We start from the raw sequence: 17,172 nt of genomic DNA on the forward strand, positions 1-17,172 counted from the left end.
ACTGAAGGGATAGGATAGTTCACCCAAAATTGAAAATTCTGTCATGATTTCTCTTTAGTTGTTTAAAACCTGTATACATTTTTTGGTTTGATTGAACCCAGGGAAAGATATTTGAAAGGATGCATATAACCAAACAGTTCTTGGACCCCATTGACTACCATAGTAGGAAAAATGACAATGGAAGTCAAAAGTTCCCCAGAACTGTTTGCTGTTCTACATTCTTCAAAATATCTTCTTTTGTGTTCAACGGAACAAAGACATTTATAAAGGAATTTTTCCTACTATGGTAGTCAATAGGTTCCCAGAACTGTCTGGTTACAAGCATTCTTCCAAATATCTTTCTCTGTGTTCATCACAACAAAGAAATTGATACGGTTTTGGAACAACTCGAAGGTGAGTAAATGACAGAGTTTTCATTTTTTAAAGCCGCATGAAATGCAAGTTATGGTATTTTTCATACTGGGTGAAAAAAATGGGGAGGGGCTTGATTTCATCCTTTGGGAATTGATTGGATCATTAGAAGCATGGAGGCTGGCCATTGAACGGTCAATATAGTCCCACCCCCAGGTTGAGATATATGGGAGAGGGGAAGTTCATGTTTTTTGATGAAAGATTCTCAGGGTACACTCTGAAAATATATTGACCCACACGAATAAATCATTTATAACACTGCAATATTCCATAAATACATTCTAATTTCATGTTGACTTTAACTTTGATGAGTTCATGTAAAAAGTTAATGATCACATCTTTTTTACAGTGCAGAGACACGCTCAAACATTACTACATTGAGGAGCTGATGTGATTCTGCATTGGGGTTTTGGGTACTTAGAGATGTCACTCTGGAACATCTACTGGATGTGTTTTTGTTCATACACACGAGGTTAAAACTGCTTACAAGATGTATAAGTGGCTGATCACAGCGCTTTATGCACCAAACAACTGAGGCATAAACTCCCAGATGTTAAAACCTCAGGCAAGCAAGAGAACATATTCACTCCAACCTGCCCACTGATGTCTAACATCACGCTTTAACATTCAATCTACATTTCAGCTTATATTTCTCTTCCTCATCACAGACCTGCACTCCACAAACCTCTGCCCTTCAACTGTTACTGTCTTTCACCTGAACAGGTCTGAGATCAGCACTAGAGGTTATTGAGTGCAGTTTTAATACAGCGCCAGGAGACATCCACACACCTGCAGCGTCAAACCGCTGTTCCTCCTCCTGTCAGACACATCCGTTTCACTGGATTCAAAACTCAATAAATCACATTAAAAGCTTTCTCCATCTATCTCTCTTCCTCTCTGATGTCGCAGTGTGTGTAAATATGTGTGTCAGTGGGAAGCGTGCTACGCTTTTAAGGCGACGGGAGCTTTTGAAACACAGGGCAAAACTGAAAATAGATGAAATGACTGTGGGCAATGTAAAGAAAAGGTGTTGCGATGCATTTATCGCAAACACTTCTGAGAACTACCATGCGCAGTAGTTTTCACAGAACTTTTATGGAATGACATGTTTGAAGTGAAAGCACAAAATACGCTGGTTCACCGTAAATAATGTGCAAATGCTTCAAAACGCTGCATGACCACTTTTTGACCAAAAATGAACGAGGCGTCTGTGACACAAAAGATTTAAAGGGACCGTACACCCAAAATGAAAATTCTGTCATCATGTGCGCACCCTCGAGTTGTTCCAAATCTGTATAAATGACTTTGTTCTGCTGAACACAGGGAAATATATTTGGAAGAATGCTTGTAGCCAAACCATTCCGAGGCACCACAAAACTACTACTTTGGTAGTCAGTGGTGCCCCAGAACTGTTTGGTTTCCCACATTCTTCAAAATATCCTTTTTTGTGTTTATTAGAACGAAAAACCGTATACAGGTTTGGAACATCTTGAGGAGGAGTAAATGATAACAGAATTTTCATTTGTGGGTGGAGTATCCCTTTAGGTTGACATGAAGCCAAATTTGAGAAAATGTTATTTGATAAAATCTATGAGAGCTAAGGTGGAGGTAGTTTTGCAAAGCCAGACCTTTAGACTGACAGCAGGTGGTCTGGACTTGATAGTAGCGTTCATTGGAAATGGACCGCCCAATAAGCCGCCTGACATGTAAAGCAACCAATCACAGTTTAAGGGTGTATAATACAGTAGATGTGCTTATATATCATTGACATCCTGTAGATATCTCTTTTTGCAAACACTTGTTTTGAACCGGACAGGAAGTTTGCACATAAATATATATATCATTAACATGAAATAATCATTAACGGCAGCTATAGTGGTTTGTTTGTGTGTGTGTGTTGTGAATGACGGGAGAGCGAGTGTTCTCTCTGTGAACGATTGAGGAATTATACAGCTGGCTTAACTGTCTCTATTTGTCATTCTATGCTAATCTGTGACTGCAGTGTTATTTTTCGAGGGGGGAGAGAACATGCATCCACACAGAGGACATCAAATGATGCTTCAAAATGCGATACACATTTTAATTTCACACCCCATCAGATTTTACTGCCCGCCCTGGCAGACCATAAAGCGAGAGAGAGAGAGAGAGAGAGAGACAGAGAAGCAGAAAAAAGCAAGCAGTGATTGTCACGTAAAAGAGATTGTTCTGAGGAAAGTGTTAAGATTGGCTTGTGAGTTTAAACAAGAAGTAGAACCATGAGGTATTTACAAGAAAAGCTACACATTCCTGTGGCTCATCTGGTTGAGCGTTACGCCAATGTCATGGATTCGATTTCCAGGGAATGCACACCTACATTTACATACAAAAATGTAAATGTACCTTCATTCCTTTCATCTCAGATGGATTCGGGTGGAAAGAACATGGATCTAACTCTTTTACTCTTTTAGCCGGGGAGGACAGTGACGGGTAGCTGTTGTGAAACCCAGAGGCTGCGATATTTCGCATATGGCAGCAGTGGAGGGCCGAGGGTCTGCACAGGTCTGTAGTTTTATAGAGGGAGGTGTAATGGTGTGGAAAGGACTCTCAACGCAGTGGCTATCTGCTGTCTTTAGACTGACTTCACTAGTTAACCACTTAAGAGCTTCAGGCAATGAAACGTGTTGAGAGCCAATTAGAGCAACAGAACATCTCACTTACATTATTCCGCTCTCAGACATACATAGTTTCAAAGCTTCTGGTGTATATGAAAGAAAGTGTTGAGCTTCATTATAGAGTTTCTGAGTGTTTTCTCACCCATCATTATAAATTAGCCAAGGAACTGCGATTCAACCTACAGTACATAGAAAGATTACACATAAGCCTGGAGAGAGCCAGAGGTGTAGCCGAGACTCGGAACAATAAAAGAACGAAAGTTAAAAACTAGATATATTGAGGCCCACATCCAGACCATGAGTAAACCTCAAGACTCCAACCAAGAAACAGTGTGTCAATTAACTAAAAACAAAGAGCAGGATAGCCGGATTTTTATTTCAACTCCGACCACCTTGTACCTCTAGACCAGGGGTATTCAATTAAAGTTCCAAGAGGTCCAGTCTTTATACTTTCGTCCAAACGGAGGTCCGGACAATATGTTTTTTTTAAATAACAAAAATAAATATTTAATCAATTTAGCCCACTTGGATATATATATATATATATAAAAGGTATGATCTTTTATCAGGCCATTTATTTTATATTTTGATATCCACAGTATGTATGTATTGTAGGCTCTGTGGCTTTAGGGGAATGCCGTCTTAATAGAAGTCTGATCATTAATATTGTAAGAAAAAAGCTACAAACAACAAATTTAATGTAAGAATTAAATTGCTCTCATCATAAACAGAAAACAAAGTTACTTACTAAATTAGCCTTTCCATGCCTTTCATACCAGAACTACTTCTATCTTTAAATTCCCAATTAGAACAAAATGTGATCCTGCTTGTGAAAACCCAGCGAGTCTTTTTACTGTTTTCTACATAAAATCATCCTACAGAATATTCTGTGAAAATATAACAACAATATCTTCAATATTGACTGAATAATGCCATTTCAAAGATTACAATTTTAGTTACTGCTTGAAATTAATCTTTGATGCTTGTTATTTAATAATTCATTCGTTTATGAGACTTTAGCCTGGGTTTTCACAGGGACACAAATGTTTACATGCTGATCAATAATGCTAATGCTAAATGTAAATAAAAATGTTATGGGTAATAAAATATCACAAATCTGGTTGAAAGGTTGGAGACATATAGCAAACAGTAAACAGACTGACAGAAACAAATACTTTAATATTGCTGCATTTTGTTTACTGTTGTGTCTCCATTTATCTGCTCTGCGTGTCTGCACTAGTGTTGTTAAAATAAGCACGTGTCTGCTGCTCTTCATGCGGCGCGTCTTTGGCGGGAGAAAAGCAGCGCACGCGGAGCGGAAAGGGTTCAAATGAAGCGCGTTTATAGCTAAACGATATCACAGGATATAGCGACAAAACATCAAATACATAAATGTTCCTGAGAGTAAGCGTGATGTGATTCTCCGTTGTGTCGACGAGCGGCTCAATTTAAACAACTGAAAGAGTGAAACGAAGCAAAGGTCCGGATCCGGCCAGTTGACAATGACTGCTCTAGACCAAGACCTCAAGATCAAGACAACGCATATCAGTCAATTTGTTTTAAGATCTTGACATGAAACAGATGCTCAGACTTTCAAACATGCTCCTTGCCCCTTGAACATAAGGCATTCCTATGCTGTTATACTAAACATTATCAATGCTTCTTGTCCAATCAGATTAAAGATTATACGTCCCATAAATAATGTTCAACTGAAATGCAGTATAACAACGATTCACAATTAGTCTTTCACCTCATTAAGTAATTTATGAAAGTATATTTTATCAGTTCTTTTACAAATGCATGTGCGATTTGGCAGGATGTACAGTGTGCCCAGTTTGCTTGAACTATAATAGTCCATTCTAATTATGGCTTTTATTCTTAAGAGGCTTAATTTATAATGAGTAAAAAGTGAATATGCCAAAAGATTCACACTCCTTTTCCTTGTTGAACAGGCTGCAAATAGAGTGTGAATTCAGGACTACCGGCCTGAGAATACGGCCACTAATCTGTCAACTACCTTTCTATAGAGTGAAAGAAAAGTTGAGGCATAGTGCTCGGAAGACTGTCTTCTAGACTGACCTATTTGCTGGTCCGTCCTTGACTAAAGGACCACTCAACCAACTTTCTCTGCTTGTCACTGACTAACCCTATGAGTACCACAACAATTAATTTGCAATGAAGAGTTGTAGTCTAAGCCATGGAGGACCATGTTGTGCATTTCAATATTTCAACCCAAGAACAAGAATGCATTGGGTGGCTAATCCAACCAGTAGCTAATTAGAACCATTCTCCAGATTTCTCTAAATCAGAAGATCTTCATAAAGCGTACTGACCTGAGGGAGTCCAGACACCTGACCCTTCTGAAGAGGCTTAGCAATAGAAGGAGTGAAGACCTGGGCGTCCTCCGCAGGATGGCCCTTCATGTAGTGCTTCCCAGCCTCATATATGTCCACCTCGATCATCTTCCCTTTGAACTCAGACTTCTTGGGCACCAGCACCTTTAAAAGCATGAGGAAAACATGGCATGAGAGGATCTAACCAAACTATACATTTTTTATTATATTTTGTGACCCTGGACAAAAAAAACAGTCACAAGGGTCAAGGGTTTTTGAAATTGAATAAATAAGCTTTTCGTTGATGTATGGTTTGTTAGGATAGGACAATATTTGGCCAAGATACAACAATTTGAAAATCTAGAATTTGAGGGTGCAAAAAAACAAAATGTTTTGAAATTTTGAAAAAAAAATTGAAGAAAAAAAACGGCTTAAAGTTGTCTATTAGATGCGCTGAAGCTGGCCGTTGCTAAGAAGAAACATTTTTGTTTTAACGCTCTCTATTGGCTCACCGCTGTAATGACGTTGTGGAGAGTAGATGAACCCGAAAGCTGAAATTCTGAGCTTTACATACAGTACTGTAAATACCAAACGTGAGTGGGTCATTCCCAAAGAGCGGGCAGCAGCGAGCAAAGTTTGTAGGCGTGTTTCTGGCCATTTTTGTTCAAGATTTTGCTGTTTTGATATATTTACGGTAGGAAATTTGCAAAATATCTTCATGAAATATGATCTTTACTTACTATCCTAATGATTTTTGGCATAAAAGAAAAGTAGACAATTTTGACCCATACAATGTATTGTTGGCCGTGCGACTAATGACTGCTTTTGTGGTCCAGGGTCACATTTTGTTTCTAATATTTACTATCTACAGTATATATATACATATACAGTGAGGGAAATAATTATTTGATCCCCTGCTAATTTTGTAAGTTTGCCTGCTTACAAAGAAATGAAGGATCTATAAATTTTATGGTAGGTTTATTTTAACTGATAGAGACAAAATACCAAAAAACAAATCAGGGGAAAAATGTTATATAAAGGTTATAAATTCATTTTCATTTCAGTCAGTGAAATAAGTACAGGTGCTGGTCATATAATTAGAATATCATCAAAAAGTTCATTTATTTCACTAATTCCATTCAAAAAGTGAAACTTGTATATTATATTCATTCATTACACACAGACTGATATACAGTATGTGACCCTGGACAACAAAACCAGTCTTATGAGTCAATTTTTCGAAATTGATATTTTTACATAATCTGAAATCTGAATAATTAAGCTTTCTACTGATGTATGGGTTGTCAGGATCGGACAATATCTGGCCGAGATACAACGGTTTAAAACTGGAATCTGATGATGCAAAAAAATCTAAATATTGAGAAAATTGCCTTTGAAGTTGTTAATCAGAGGCACTGTAACAGGCCATCCACTCATAAAAATAAAGTTTGTATATATTTAGGGTAGAAAATTTACAAAATATCTTCATGGAACATGATCTTTACTTAATATCCTAATGATTTGGGGCATAAAAGAAAAATAGATAATTTTGACCCATGCAATGTATTTTTGTCTTTTTCTAAAAATGTTCCCGTGCTACTTAAGACTGGTTTTGTGATCCAGGGTCACATATTTCAAATGTTTATTTCATTTAATTTGATGATTATAACTGACAACTAATGAAAATCCCAAATTCAGTATCTCAGAAAATTAGAATATTACTTAAGACCAATACAAAGAAAGGATTTTTAGAAATCTTGGCCAATTGAAAAGTATGAACATGAAAAGTATGAGCATGTACAGCACTCAATACTTAGTTGGGGCTCTTTTTGCCTGAATTACTGCAGCAATGCGGCGTGGCATGGAGTGGATCAGTCTGTGGCACTGCTCAGGTGTTATGAGAGCCCAGGTTGCTCTGATAGTGGCCTTCAGCTCTTCTGCATTGTTGGGTCTGGCATATCGCATCTTCCTCTTCACAATACCCCATAGATTTTCTATGGGGTTAAGGTCAGGCGAGTTTGCTGGCCAATTAAGAACAGGGATACCATGGTCCTTAAACCAGGTACTGGTAGCTTTGGCACTGTGTGGAGGTGCCAAGTCCTGTTGGAAAATGAAATCTGCATCTCCATAAAGTTGGTCAACACTGTGCTTCTTTGTAGGGATGGTGTTCTTGGGGTCATAGTCAGCATTTCTCTCCCTCCAAAAACAGGTGTCAATTTTGGTCTCACAGCAGTGCCAGCACTTTCGCCAATGCCTTTTCTGAATCATCTTGATGTTCATTGTCAAACTTCAGATGAGCCAGGCGGGCCTTCTTGGGGAGGAGGACCTTGCAGGTGCTTCAGGATTTCAATCTATTGTGGCATAGCGTGTTACCAATGGTTTGCTTGCTAACTGTGGTCCCAACTGTCTTGAAATCATTAACAGGCTTCTTCCGTGTAGTTCTGGGCTGATCTTCAACCTTTCTCATGATCATCTTTACCCCATTGGGGAAATCTTGCAGGGAGCTCCAGACCAAGTGCAATTGATAGTTATTTAGTATTTCTTCTATTTACAAATAATCACACCATCAGTTGTCTCTTTCTCACCAAGCTTCTGTCTTTCATAGCATATTCAAGGTTTGTGCAGGTCTACAATCTTGTCCCTGACATCCTTTGAAACCTATTTGGTCTGGACCATGGTGGTGGAGAGGTTGAATGGAAGATACAGATTCTGTTGGCAGGCATCTTTTATATACACAGCAAGCTGACTTAGGAGTACTTTCTTAAAGTGACTAAGTTTCTTTGACTTAAAGGGACTAATCTGTGGTCCCTATAGGCACATAACCAATCTGTGGAGCCAGAATTCTTGCTAGTTGGTAGGGGATCAAATACTTATTTCACTGACTGAAATGCAAATCAATTTATAACCTTTATATAACATGTTTTCCCCTGATTTGTTTTTTATATTTTGTCTCTATCAGTTAAAATAAACCTACCATAAACATTATAGACCCTTAATTTCTTTGTAAGCAGGCAAACTTACAAAATCAGAAGGGGATCAAATAATTATTTCCCTCACTGTATATATTATACTTATTGTAAAATAATAATATAAATAAATGGGTTTTCAATAAACATCAAAGAGGTTCAAATCAGATGACAATTAATACATTTAATGTGAAAATAAACATACACTAAATCAAAACACAAGGCATGGAACATAAACCCTGAATAAACAGGTAATCAACAATCCAGTCGTGCCTATATTATCGTGACGCCTGCCCTTCAGACAACACATCACATACATGACTTGTTTCACACGTGATGCGTCTGAATCCTGAAGCCCTAACCAAACACCATCGATCCTCATGCTACCGGCCGAAGCTCAAATCAATAGCACTTGACAGATTCAGAGAGTTGTGTCGTTGCCCGTCGCTTTCAAGTGTCATTTATAGGGATGGGCACGAGTACTCGATTACTCGAGTACTCGAACGCGACAGCGACGATCAATGGTGAAAACGATGATCGTTTGGGTCTATAAATACATTTTTTAATTATTTTATTTCTTTCTGATTGGTTATGCTGGCATTTCGGGTTGTGCCCAGACATTGGATTGTTGCATTGCGAGAGTTTGCGGTCCAGAGTCAAGTCCGGAGCACAGAAGGGCACATTGAAAGCGCACAGCGATGCTTGGTTTCACTTTGATAAACCTGACGAAAATACAGTCAAGTGCAAAATGTACGGCGCCAAGCAGCATACAAAACATACAAATCTACTACAAGTTTGATCCGTTATCATCTTACACTTTGTCTAACATTACACCGCACGCGAGCGGCGCGATGCAACATAGCGAAAGCAAAAAGAAACTGGACGTTTGTTGCGTCTCTTTGCACTGCATCCAGTGGGCACAGAATTTCTGTTTATAATGGGTTAGTATTGTATTCGCACTGCTCGCCGGGTAGGGCGAGCGTTTTCAATCCATCCCCATGGAAGCTGAGCTTGCGTTGCGCTCGCAGAGCAAAGCGAGCATTCCTCTTCTCCGCGAGCATAAGAATGGATTAAAAATGCTCACCCCGCTCCGCACCAGTTTATTTGGACACAAAATATTTCATATCAGTGTTGTAATTAAAATCTTTTCATTGTCACAATGGTATGGAGACACGCCCCGCCCCCTCTAATGCCCCGCCGCCAATTAATCGAGTACTCATTTTTCAAACCTGTCCAGTACTCGAAATGAAATATGATCAAAAATGCCCATCCCTAGTCTTTTATGGCATCCGCTCACACGTATGCAAATTCCAAACACGGCTAGTAAACATTAAACTGCGCTTTAAAAAATCCTCATAAGCTCTGCGCGATCTGTCGTGCATTTCCATAAAAGCGGCACAATGGTCTTGTTTTGAGCTTGTAAGTGCCATGTACCATCTTGAACAGTGTTATTAGGCGCAGCTTTTATCGCTTTTCTCGAGTGGTTAAAAAGGTAAACAAACAAGCACCTCGTTTTATCTTGCATGTCGACACGTTCCCAAGACCGACCTGTCGTACGTGTTTATATCCCCCAGTGCATCAGAAACATTGCATTGAGGCCCGGAGAGATTAGAGCCCCAGATCTGCATTAGGTCTAAAAGGACATGAATCAGTCCAGGAATGGGGGCTGAATTGGATTAAAAAGCTGTGCAGTCGGATCTATAGGGGTTTACATTGAAATTGCCTTCATTATGTTTGAGCGCCTGATAACTTCAGAGCGTAAAAACCACCTTCCCCAGACATGAAAGGCTTGCCAGAGAGCTTAAAGCGCATTATGATTCATCAAAACTCCAACATATCAGAGGATCTGTCGAATACGTTTTCAATTAGGCTGGGGAAATAAATGTGTTTTCCTTTTCCTCAGTCTACGCCGGGACGAACGTGTGCTGTGAATTCTAATTCGTTTATTATGAGCGGAGTTTTTATTCCCATTTACTTTTTCATTCAATTACACAAACCCTGAAGGTCAAACAGTAACATTTTAAGGGGCAGATAAATGTATTTTGTCTAGGCTCTATTGAGAAACTTTGCGCACCCGAAAACCATTAAGTCGCCGGTGTTTTGCTAGAAATTGCGAGCCGCATCCCATCCTGATTCTCATTGTAAAACAAATGGTATTTAAGAGCCTGTGGCAGAGGACAAGGCTGAGTTTTCTTTGAACATCTCTAGTTTCATTGGAACGGTACATGTCAGACAATGCTTCGCTTTAGACCAGAGTGTGTCCTTGTGCAGGTTCGGTTTCTTCATATCTTTGCGAAGGGAACTGGATAGCCTTAGGCCTCTCCACGTTTTTGTAGGCGGTTAATTTAATCAGCACACCTTCTGGTTCACACACATGGTCAACAGTGTACACAAAATCCATAGACTGCACCAGAGATGGCTCTGAATGTGTATTATACATCATATTTGACTTGAATCTGCGAGTCTGAATAAGAAAAGTATGTTCAATCATGAACACGTGTCTGCGTCTCCATGTTTAAAATCGAGCATCTGCCAGCCACTGCAAGTCTCCGACATGCCTTTGCAGCTCTGGCTTCAATTTTGTCTTTGACACCAGCGCTGGAAGCTGAAAGGTAGGCTGAGCTTAAGCTCCAAACAACCTGAACTGAGCTCTTAATCGTTGCCATGTACATGGTGAGCCATGGGGTAAAGCTGGGCTCTCTCTGATGGATGGTCAGTCACGTCTCAAAGGCTCTGGAGAGCGCGACGGCTTTGAGTCTCCAGATCAAGAGGGAAAAGGAGAAGAACAAAAGCAGGAAAAGAAAACAGAGGGCTTGCATCCCAGATTAGACCTCCCATCCTTTAATGCATAGCCCCGTTCTCAATCAATGGCGGTGGAGATGGCTTTCTGTTGGCTATTATAATGGAAAGATCAATGGCGGCTGGCTGGATGGGTGACCTCGGTGACCCACGAGGAGCTGAGAGCCACAGCATCGCACTTGTCTGTGCTCAAAAACCATCGCTGTCGGAATGCGAGATGTGGAACGTCTGAAAAACCGTTTGATGGTAACATCTACCTCATATCAAACTACAAACTAGTTTTGAAAGACAGCGTACAGCTTCTATAACTGCTGTAAACTTGGTTAGTAAAAATATTCGTTCTAAGGGTGAACTAACCTTTTAACTCAACTTTTGTCTTTTAATAGTATCAAGGTAAGTTAGACGGAGGGTATTCTGGAGCTTCCATTGTTAACTGAAAGAAGTCTTTTGCTTTCAAAAGAGAACTATGTGAATAGTAAAAGCCAGTAAGCAAGCGTGGTCCGGGAAGAGAGAAAGACCAGCTGAGACTGAATGGACGTCAATCATCACGCAGAACTGAGAGCGCTTTGAAAGCTTTGGCACGCGAAGGAAAATGTTTCTACATTTGGAATGAATGTGGTGGTTATATTGAAGTGAGGTCTGGATTGACTAGAAGCCAACATTTCTTTTTACATTTTTGTTCTGGTGTAAAGTGTTGTTCTCCTCGCAATCAAACTGTAGACTTTAGAGGAGCACTAAACAAAAGCTAACATTTAATTCCCGGCCTTGTTCTGTTCACAACTATAATGTAGACTTGAGATCTGGAAAGCCCCAACTCATTAAAAAGAACCTTGTACGTTCTTTCACAAAGAGAAATATGCTCGGTATGACCAAACTACTGTACTAAATTCCCCTGGTCGAGCACCCAAGATATGAGTGGCACTTATAGTAGTGAAACAAAACTCATGTCTGATGATCACCAAACACAACGCGGATTAAATCAAGTAAATATTTACACGACTGCTTTAAAGCCATCTGCAGATAAATATTGTGAATTATAGCTGAAGTGTAGCTGTGTTAGCACTTTAAAAGTTTAATATCAACTTACAGTAAAGTAAACCAAAGATTATTAATGTATTGATTGAAAATTGGACACAAATGTAAATGCAAACCCAAACAGACATATGTGTTGATTCATTATTCATTTTCCTTTTGAAATTTACCAGCCCCGTCAATTTGAGAGTTTCTATATAAATTTGCATCGCTTGTTTAATTGATATGTGTACACTTACACTTACAAACATACATTTGTTTCTGACTATGTGCAATCCCCTGGGATCGAACCCATGACCTTGGTGTTGCTAGCGCCATGCTCTAACCACTGAGCCACGGGACATTTTTACCAGACTTAAGTACTTAAGTATTTTTACCAGACAGGTACTGCTCGTACCTGTTCATAGAACTTGTTGTGGGCAACATAATACTGGGTATCAAAAGACTCTTCAGTGACCAGCACATGCTGCCTTTCTCCAACCTGTGGACACATGAGAGAAAGAGAGAGAGTCAGGCAGAAGACATTAACAGAACAAACAACACCTAAAACAACATCAGACAGAGCGTTTCTGTAACACTTAGAGTCATTCTACAGTATCTTAGGGAACAGAAAAACCTTTTTATAGAAATATTCTGAGTGTCATGTAAAACAAACAAAAAACCTTGAATAAACCTGATTTTTAATCATATAACTTTTATTTCTACTAAACACGTTTGTAAAGACATGTCAAACATCAAATACACGTTTGACAAGCCATTTTTAGACATTAAAAGTGTTTAGGGATCATTTTAATCAACGAGGCAGCTACAACGATTTGTCTCACCACATTACATATGACAGAACAAATACTTTTTTTGATAACATTACAAGTTTAAAAGCTGCTTGTTTGTTTGATCAAAAATAGAACAAAATTTGATGTTTTTGTCTAATATGATGCTGCCTACTACAACTTCCGACACACACGCGGTCACGCACACGCTAAAACACAATCAGATTTTAGGGGGGCAACAAATGTGTGTAAATTGTCCGTGAGGCCCGGTGTACAGCAGCCTTCAGAATGAAAGAGAAATGTTGTTTTTGAAAGATAGGCAGAGAGAGAGGGGAACGCTTTATGAAATCCAGATTGCCCTCATTCTATTTAGTGGGAGCATCTGGCCTTTTGAAACGACAACTAACTTAATGTGCTTTGCGGAGCCTCTTGCCCTGTGAAAGGCTTTCTCTTTGTTCAGGGGCCCTCAGCCTGTTCGGGATGAAAAGCTGACTGCAGAAACAAGAGACGGCGAGCTGCTTGTGTCTGCGCTGCTGTTGCAGGCGGTCGGCTGCTTTGTGCCTCTTGTGAACCCCAGCGCTTATTAAAATGTGCCTGCCTACCCAGCCCTACAAACACAACACACAAAAGGCACAAACACGCGGTTGAGTTCTGAGCTGCTGTTGCTGGGATGGCGATCAAAAAATTAGAAATGCAATGACATTCATGCATTTTAAGCGTGGCTAATGTTGTCCCAATACTTGTGGGGGTTCCTGTATATGTCCAGCTTTCTATAGGATGGCAATCATAAGATCACTGTGAAGCGGGACATTATTCTCTCTGAAAGTTCCAAAGACTGTGACCGCCTATTCACGGCGGGAATCAAAAACAAAGTCAGCCACCTCCCGGCCTGAAAAGGATTCCCCTCGGAGGATATTTCACAATGTGACACAGTCCACTGAGAATCGTGGCTGGAGCTGTGGTGCGGTCAGCACTGAGGTCAAAGGTTAATAGCGGCAGGGAAAAGGTCGCCCTGTGCCGTTTGTGCTCCGCTCCGGCGGAAATAAGCCGCTTTGCAGGGCAAACGTCTGCTTTATCTTCAAGCTGAGGATTCTGAAGTTTAAATCCACATTGTTTGGCCTGCGAGACTTTCTGGAATTAAACCCATGTCTCAGCTGTTCACCGGTGTGTGCGCGCAATGTGAGAACTCTTATTGCAACCGGGGCTCGTTTAGCAAATTACTGAACTTTGGGCAAAGAACCTTTCATGGAGCTGACCTCCATATGGTCGGGAGTGACAAAAATGCTCACGCCTTTCAAACTCCCATTGAAGTCGGTACTTTAAGGAAAGTTGGAGACCTTTAGAACGCAAAAGCTGCAGTTAAAGTTACAGACATTGTTTAGATCACAGCTTTCTTTCAACTCTTTCTTTGAACAACCGATTCACACCACATTTGCTAAATTATGTTGAACGTTTATTTCTTCGTGTGTTCCAAAATTGCCTATTTCTAGATATATAACACGGCTTTCTGGAATATGAGTCACAATCTGATTTTGTCGATCAGGAAATCTGGAAATGGCCGAAATTCCTCAAAAACTGCCGCAGGTGATGTCAGACTGTTCATTTAAGATACTTTACCAGTGCTACTTAAATGTTTCACATCATAACATATTGATTTGAGATTAAATATTTTATTAGTTATTATTCCGTGTCCAATTTCCTACTCATATGGCAAGCAGATCTGTAATAAGTGGGATAATATCAGCTGACCATTACCATAAAGAACGAACAGGGCTTTTCATTTATAAAAATCTGTATATGAAACTAGTTTTTTTGCATAAATAATTGCGTGTTTATTCTATTCTCTCTGTAAATGCAATCACAGGAATTGTGTTATATGAAGTGGATTCAACAGTATTAACAGTGAACAGAACACAATCCCCCAGTACACAAGCAATCATTTATCTGAATGTAAAAACACTTTGAAGTGGATTGCTAAGTAACTTCTTGTTTGACAGTCACACCCGCGCGGGGAACACATTCTTGTATTTCTGGAAAACATGTGTGAAGAATTTTGAATCTGATGGAAACATGAAGGCAATGTGAAAACAACTCATCTTGTCGGCAGCTTAAAGAAGCTGATGAGAGAAAAGAAACAGTCACCGAGTCTCAGTCTTACGAAACCTTCGTGCATTTAGAAGTCTTGATACTGTATATAGAGCCTGACTTGATCATTTATTTAAATGTTTAATTACTTAACAATAAGAAAAAGAAAAAAATGAAATAAAGACAACAAACGACTCAAAAAATAATAACTGAATGAGGTACATTCTGAGCTGCTGTTCGATAAGCACCCACACACACATCAGTTCAATTTTCTATTAACTTGCCATCTGGAAACAGATCACAGGGTCATCTAGTCCAGGGGTTACCAAACTTTTCAGCCCACGACCCCCCCAAATAACAGTGCCAGTGATTCGAGACCCCCACTATCCTCAGAGGTGGTTAAAGTATACAAACGTTGCATGCAACTGCACACATGCACTTATTGGGTCTATCCAAACACACGCATAATGACACACAAAAGAACACAGTCGAACATAATATTATTTTATAGTTATTTACTCATTACTTATTGTTCTACATAAACTATTACTAGATGGTAATAGTTCATCAAACAGATTCGAGCTAATCCAGGGGTTCTCAACCTTTTTGACTCCGAGGCCCCCCACTGTGTTCAACAATATTCAATCTAGGCCCCCCTCCTGCTCACAAAACTCATTTCAGAGCTTGATATTAACTGGAAAAGAGTTTTTTCGATATAAAAATGGACAAATAATAAGAAACATCTTGGTTTTTAGTTGTTCATTTTGTCTCATTTTAATTTTTTTGTCATCATGAGGCCCCCTTGGAAGTCAGCCGGGACCCCCTTGTGGGCCACGACCCCCCCTCTTAAGAACCACTGAGCTAATCAATATGTCCATTAACTTCTCTCATTTTTTTTATTTTAAAGATTTGTTTTTTGCCATTTTGGCTTTTTAATTGTACAGCTTTTAGTGGTAGAGAGGACAGGAAGCGAAGTGGGAGAGAGAAGGGGGCGGGTTCGGGAAAGGACCACGAGATGGGAATCGAACCCAGGTCGCCCGATGCGCAACATGTCGGAGCACTGCCCACTAGGCTATCGGCTCCGACAACTTCTCACATTTTTAACAAATTCTTTTTATTACCATTTTAACCATGTCATTTCAAAAGCACCTGAGGTGTGACGAACAAACAATTAAAATGAAGTATTTCAAATTATATTGAATATTCTTTTTATTCTCTTTTAATTTAAGTTGCAAGTATTACGAAATTTGCGAAATGATGTTTTAAGTAGTTTCAGATGTCAACTTCGCAAAGTATAAAAGAAAAAGTATCTACACGTTTTTCTGATTCCACCCCAAGTGGCTTGCACATGCTTATCAACCGCATGATGTGAACAGGATTTCCAAAAGCTCCTGCTCAAAGAGAATGTAGGAGATTCTCTGCCTTCACCCCGAGGCGAAGAGGAACATGTCTTGTTCATTTTCAAAGCTGGCTGACAGTTGCACGAGCAATCAAAGACAAACCCCATCTTTGCGTTCCAGACATTGTTTTTCAAGCCACTAACAAACGTGAAGACAAGCCTGATCGTCACTACAAAAAAGATGCTTACCTCTGTTATTCCACGGGCAAATGACCTGCAAGGAACACGCTTTCTTTGCAAGTAGCTGTGATGTATATGTATGCGTTCAAAGTGGTCAGCATGCCTGCACAGGTGCGCTTTAGCGGCGTACAACGTTGACGTTGAGGACAGCCACTGTTAAACTATACTGTAAGCTATTGAGGGGTCGAGCAGACTTTGATTTCACTCTTTATTAAGATTTTAATAGCATGGTAGAGCCAATGCCCTAAGGTTGATACTGAATCAGGAATTCACTCAGCTGTGGTCAAATAAGGGCCAGAGAGAATCTCTTTGCCGTGCTGAAACATACATCAGAGAAGACTGCCGATTCGTGTCTGCGCTAAAGAACGGCCGCTGTACACTATGAAGCTGGAATGAGTTTGTTTTGGAAACCGCCGGTCAGAGCTTTGGCCACAGATGTGACGTTTCCTTTTAATTGTACGTAATCCAGCTCTTGGGACGACAACGTCAACAAATCAAATGAAGATCGAAAACCGGGAGATTATCTTTCTCCGCATCTGCCTCTGG

The 17,172-nt window shown here is 39.8% G+C and overlaps 1 protein-coding gene across 1 annotated transcript in view; it reads right to left on the bottom strand.

The window, feature by feature from the left end:
- The window catches only part of cdkal1 (CDK5 regulatory subunit associated protein 1-like 1), a 419,123-nt gene that overhangs the window by 15,268 nt on the left and 386,683 nt on the right, over positions 1-17,172 (bottom strand). The window contains exons 13-14 of the mRNA XM_057341126.1: positions 12,590-12,673; positions 5,396-5,560 (exon numbers count right to left, since the gene is read on the bottom strand). Coding sequence (XP_057197109.1) covers positions 5,396-5,560; positions 12,590-12,673 — 249 coding nt within the window. The remainder of the gene's footprint in view (positions 1-5,395; positions 5,561-12,589; positions 12,674-17,172) is intronic.

The sequence above is a fragment of the Triplophysa rosa genome, linkage group LG8 (genome assembly GCF_024868665.1).
Source record: "Triplophysa rosa linkage group LG8, Trosa_1v2, whole genome shotgun sequence".
Taxonomy (NCBI): Eukaryota; Metazoa; Chordata; class Actinopteri; order Cypriniformes; family Nemacheilidae; genus Triplophysa; species Triplophysa rosa.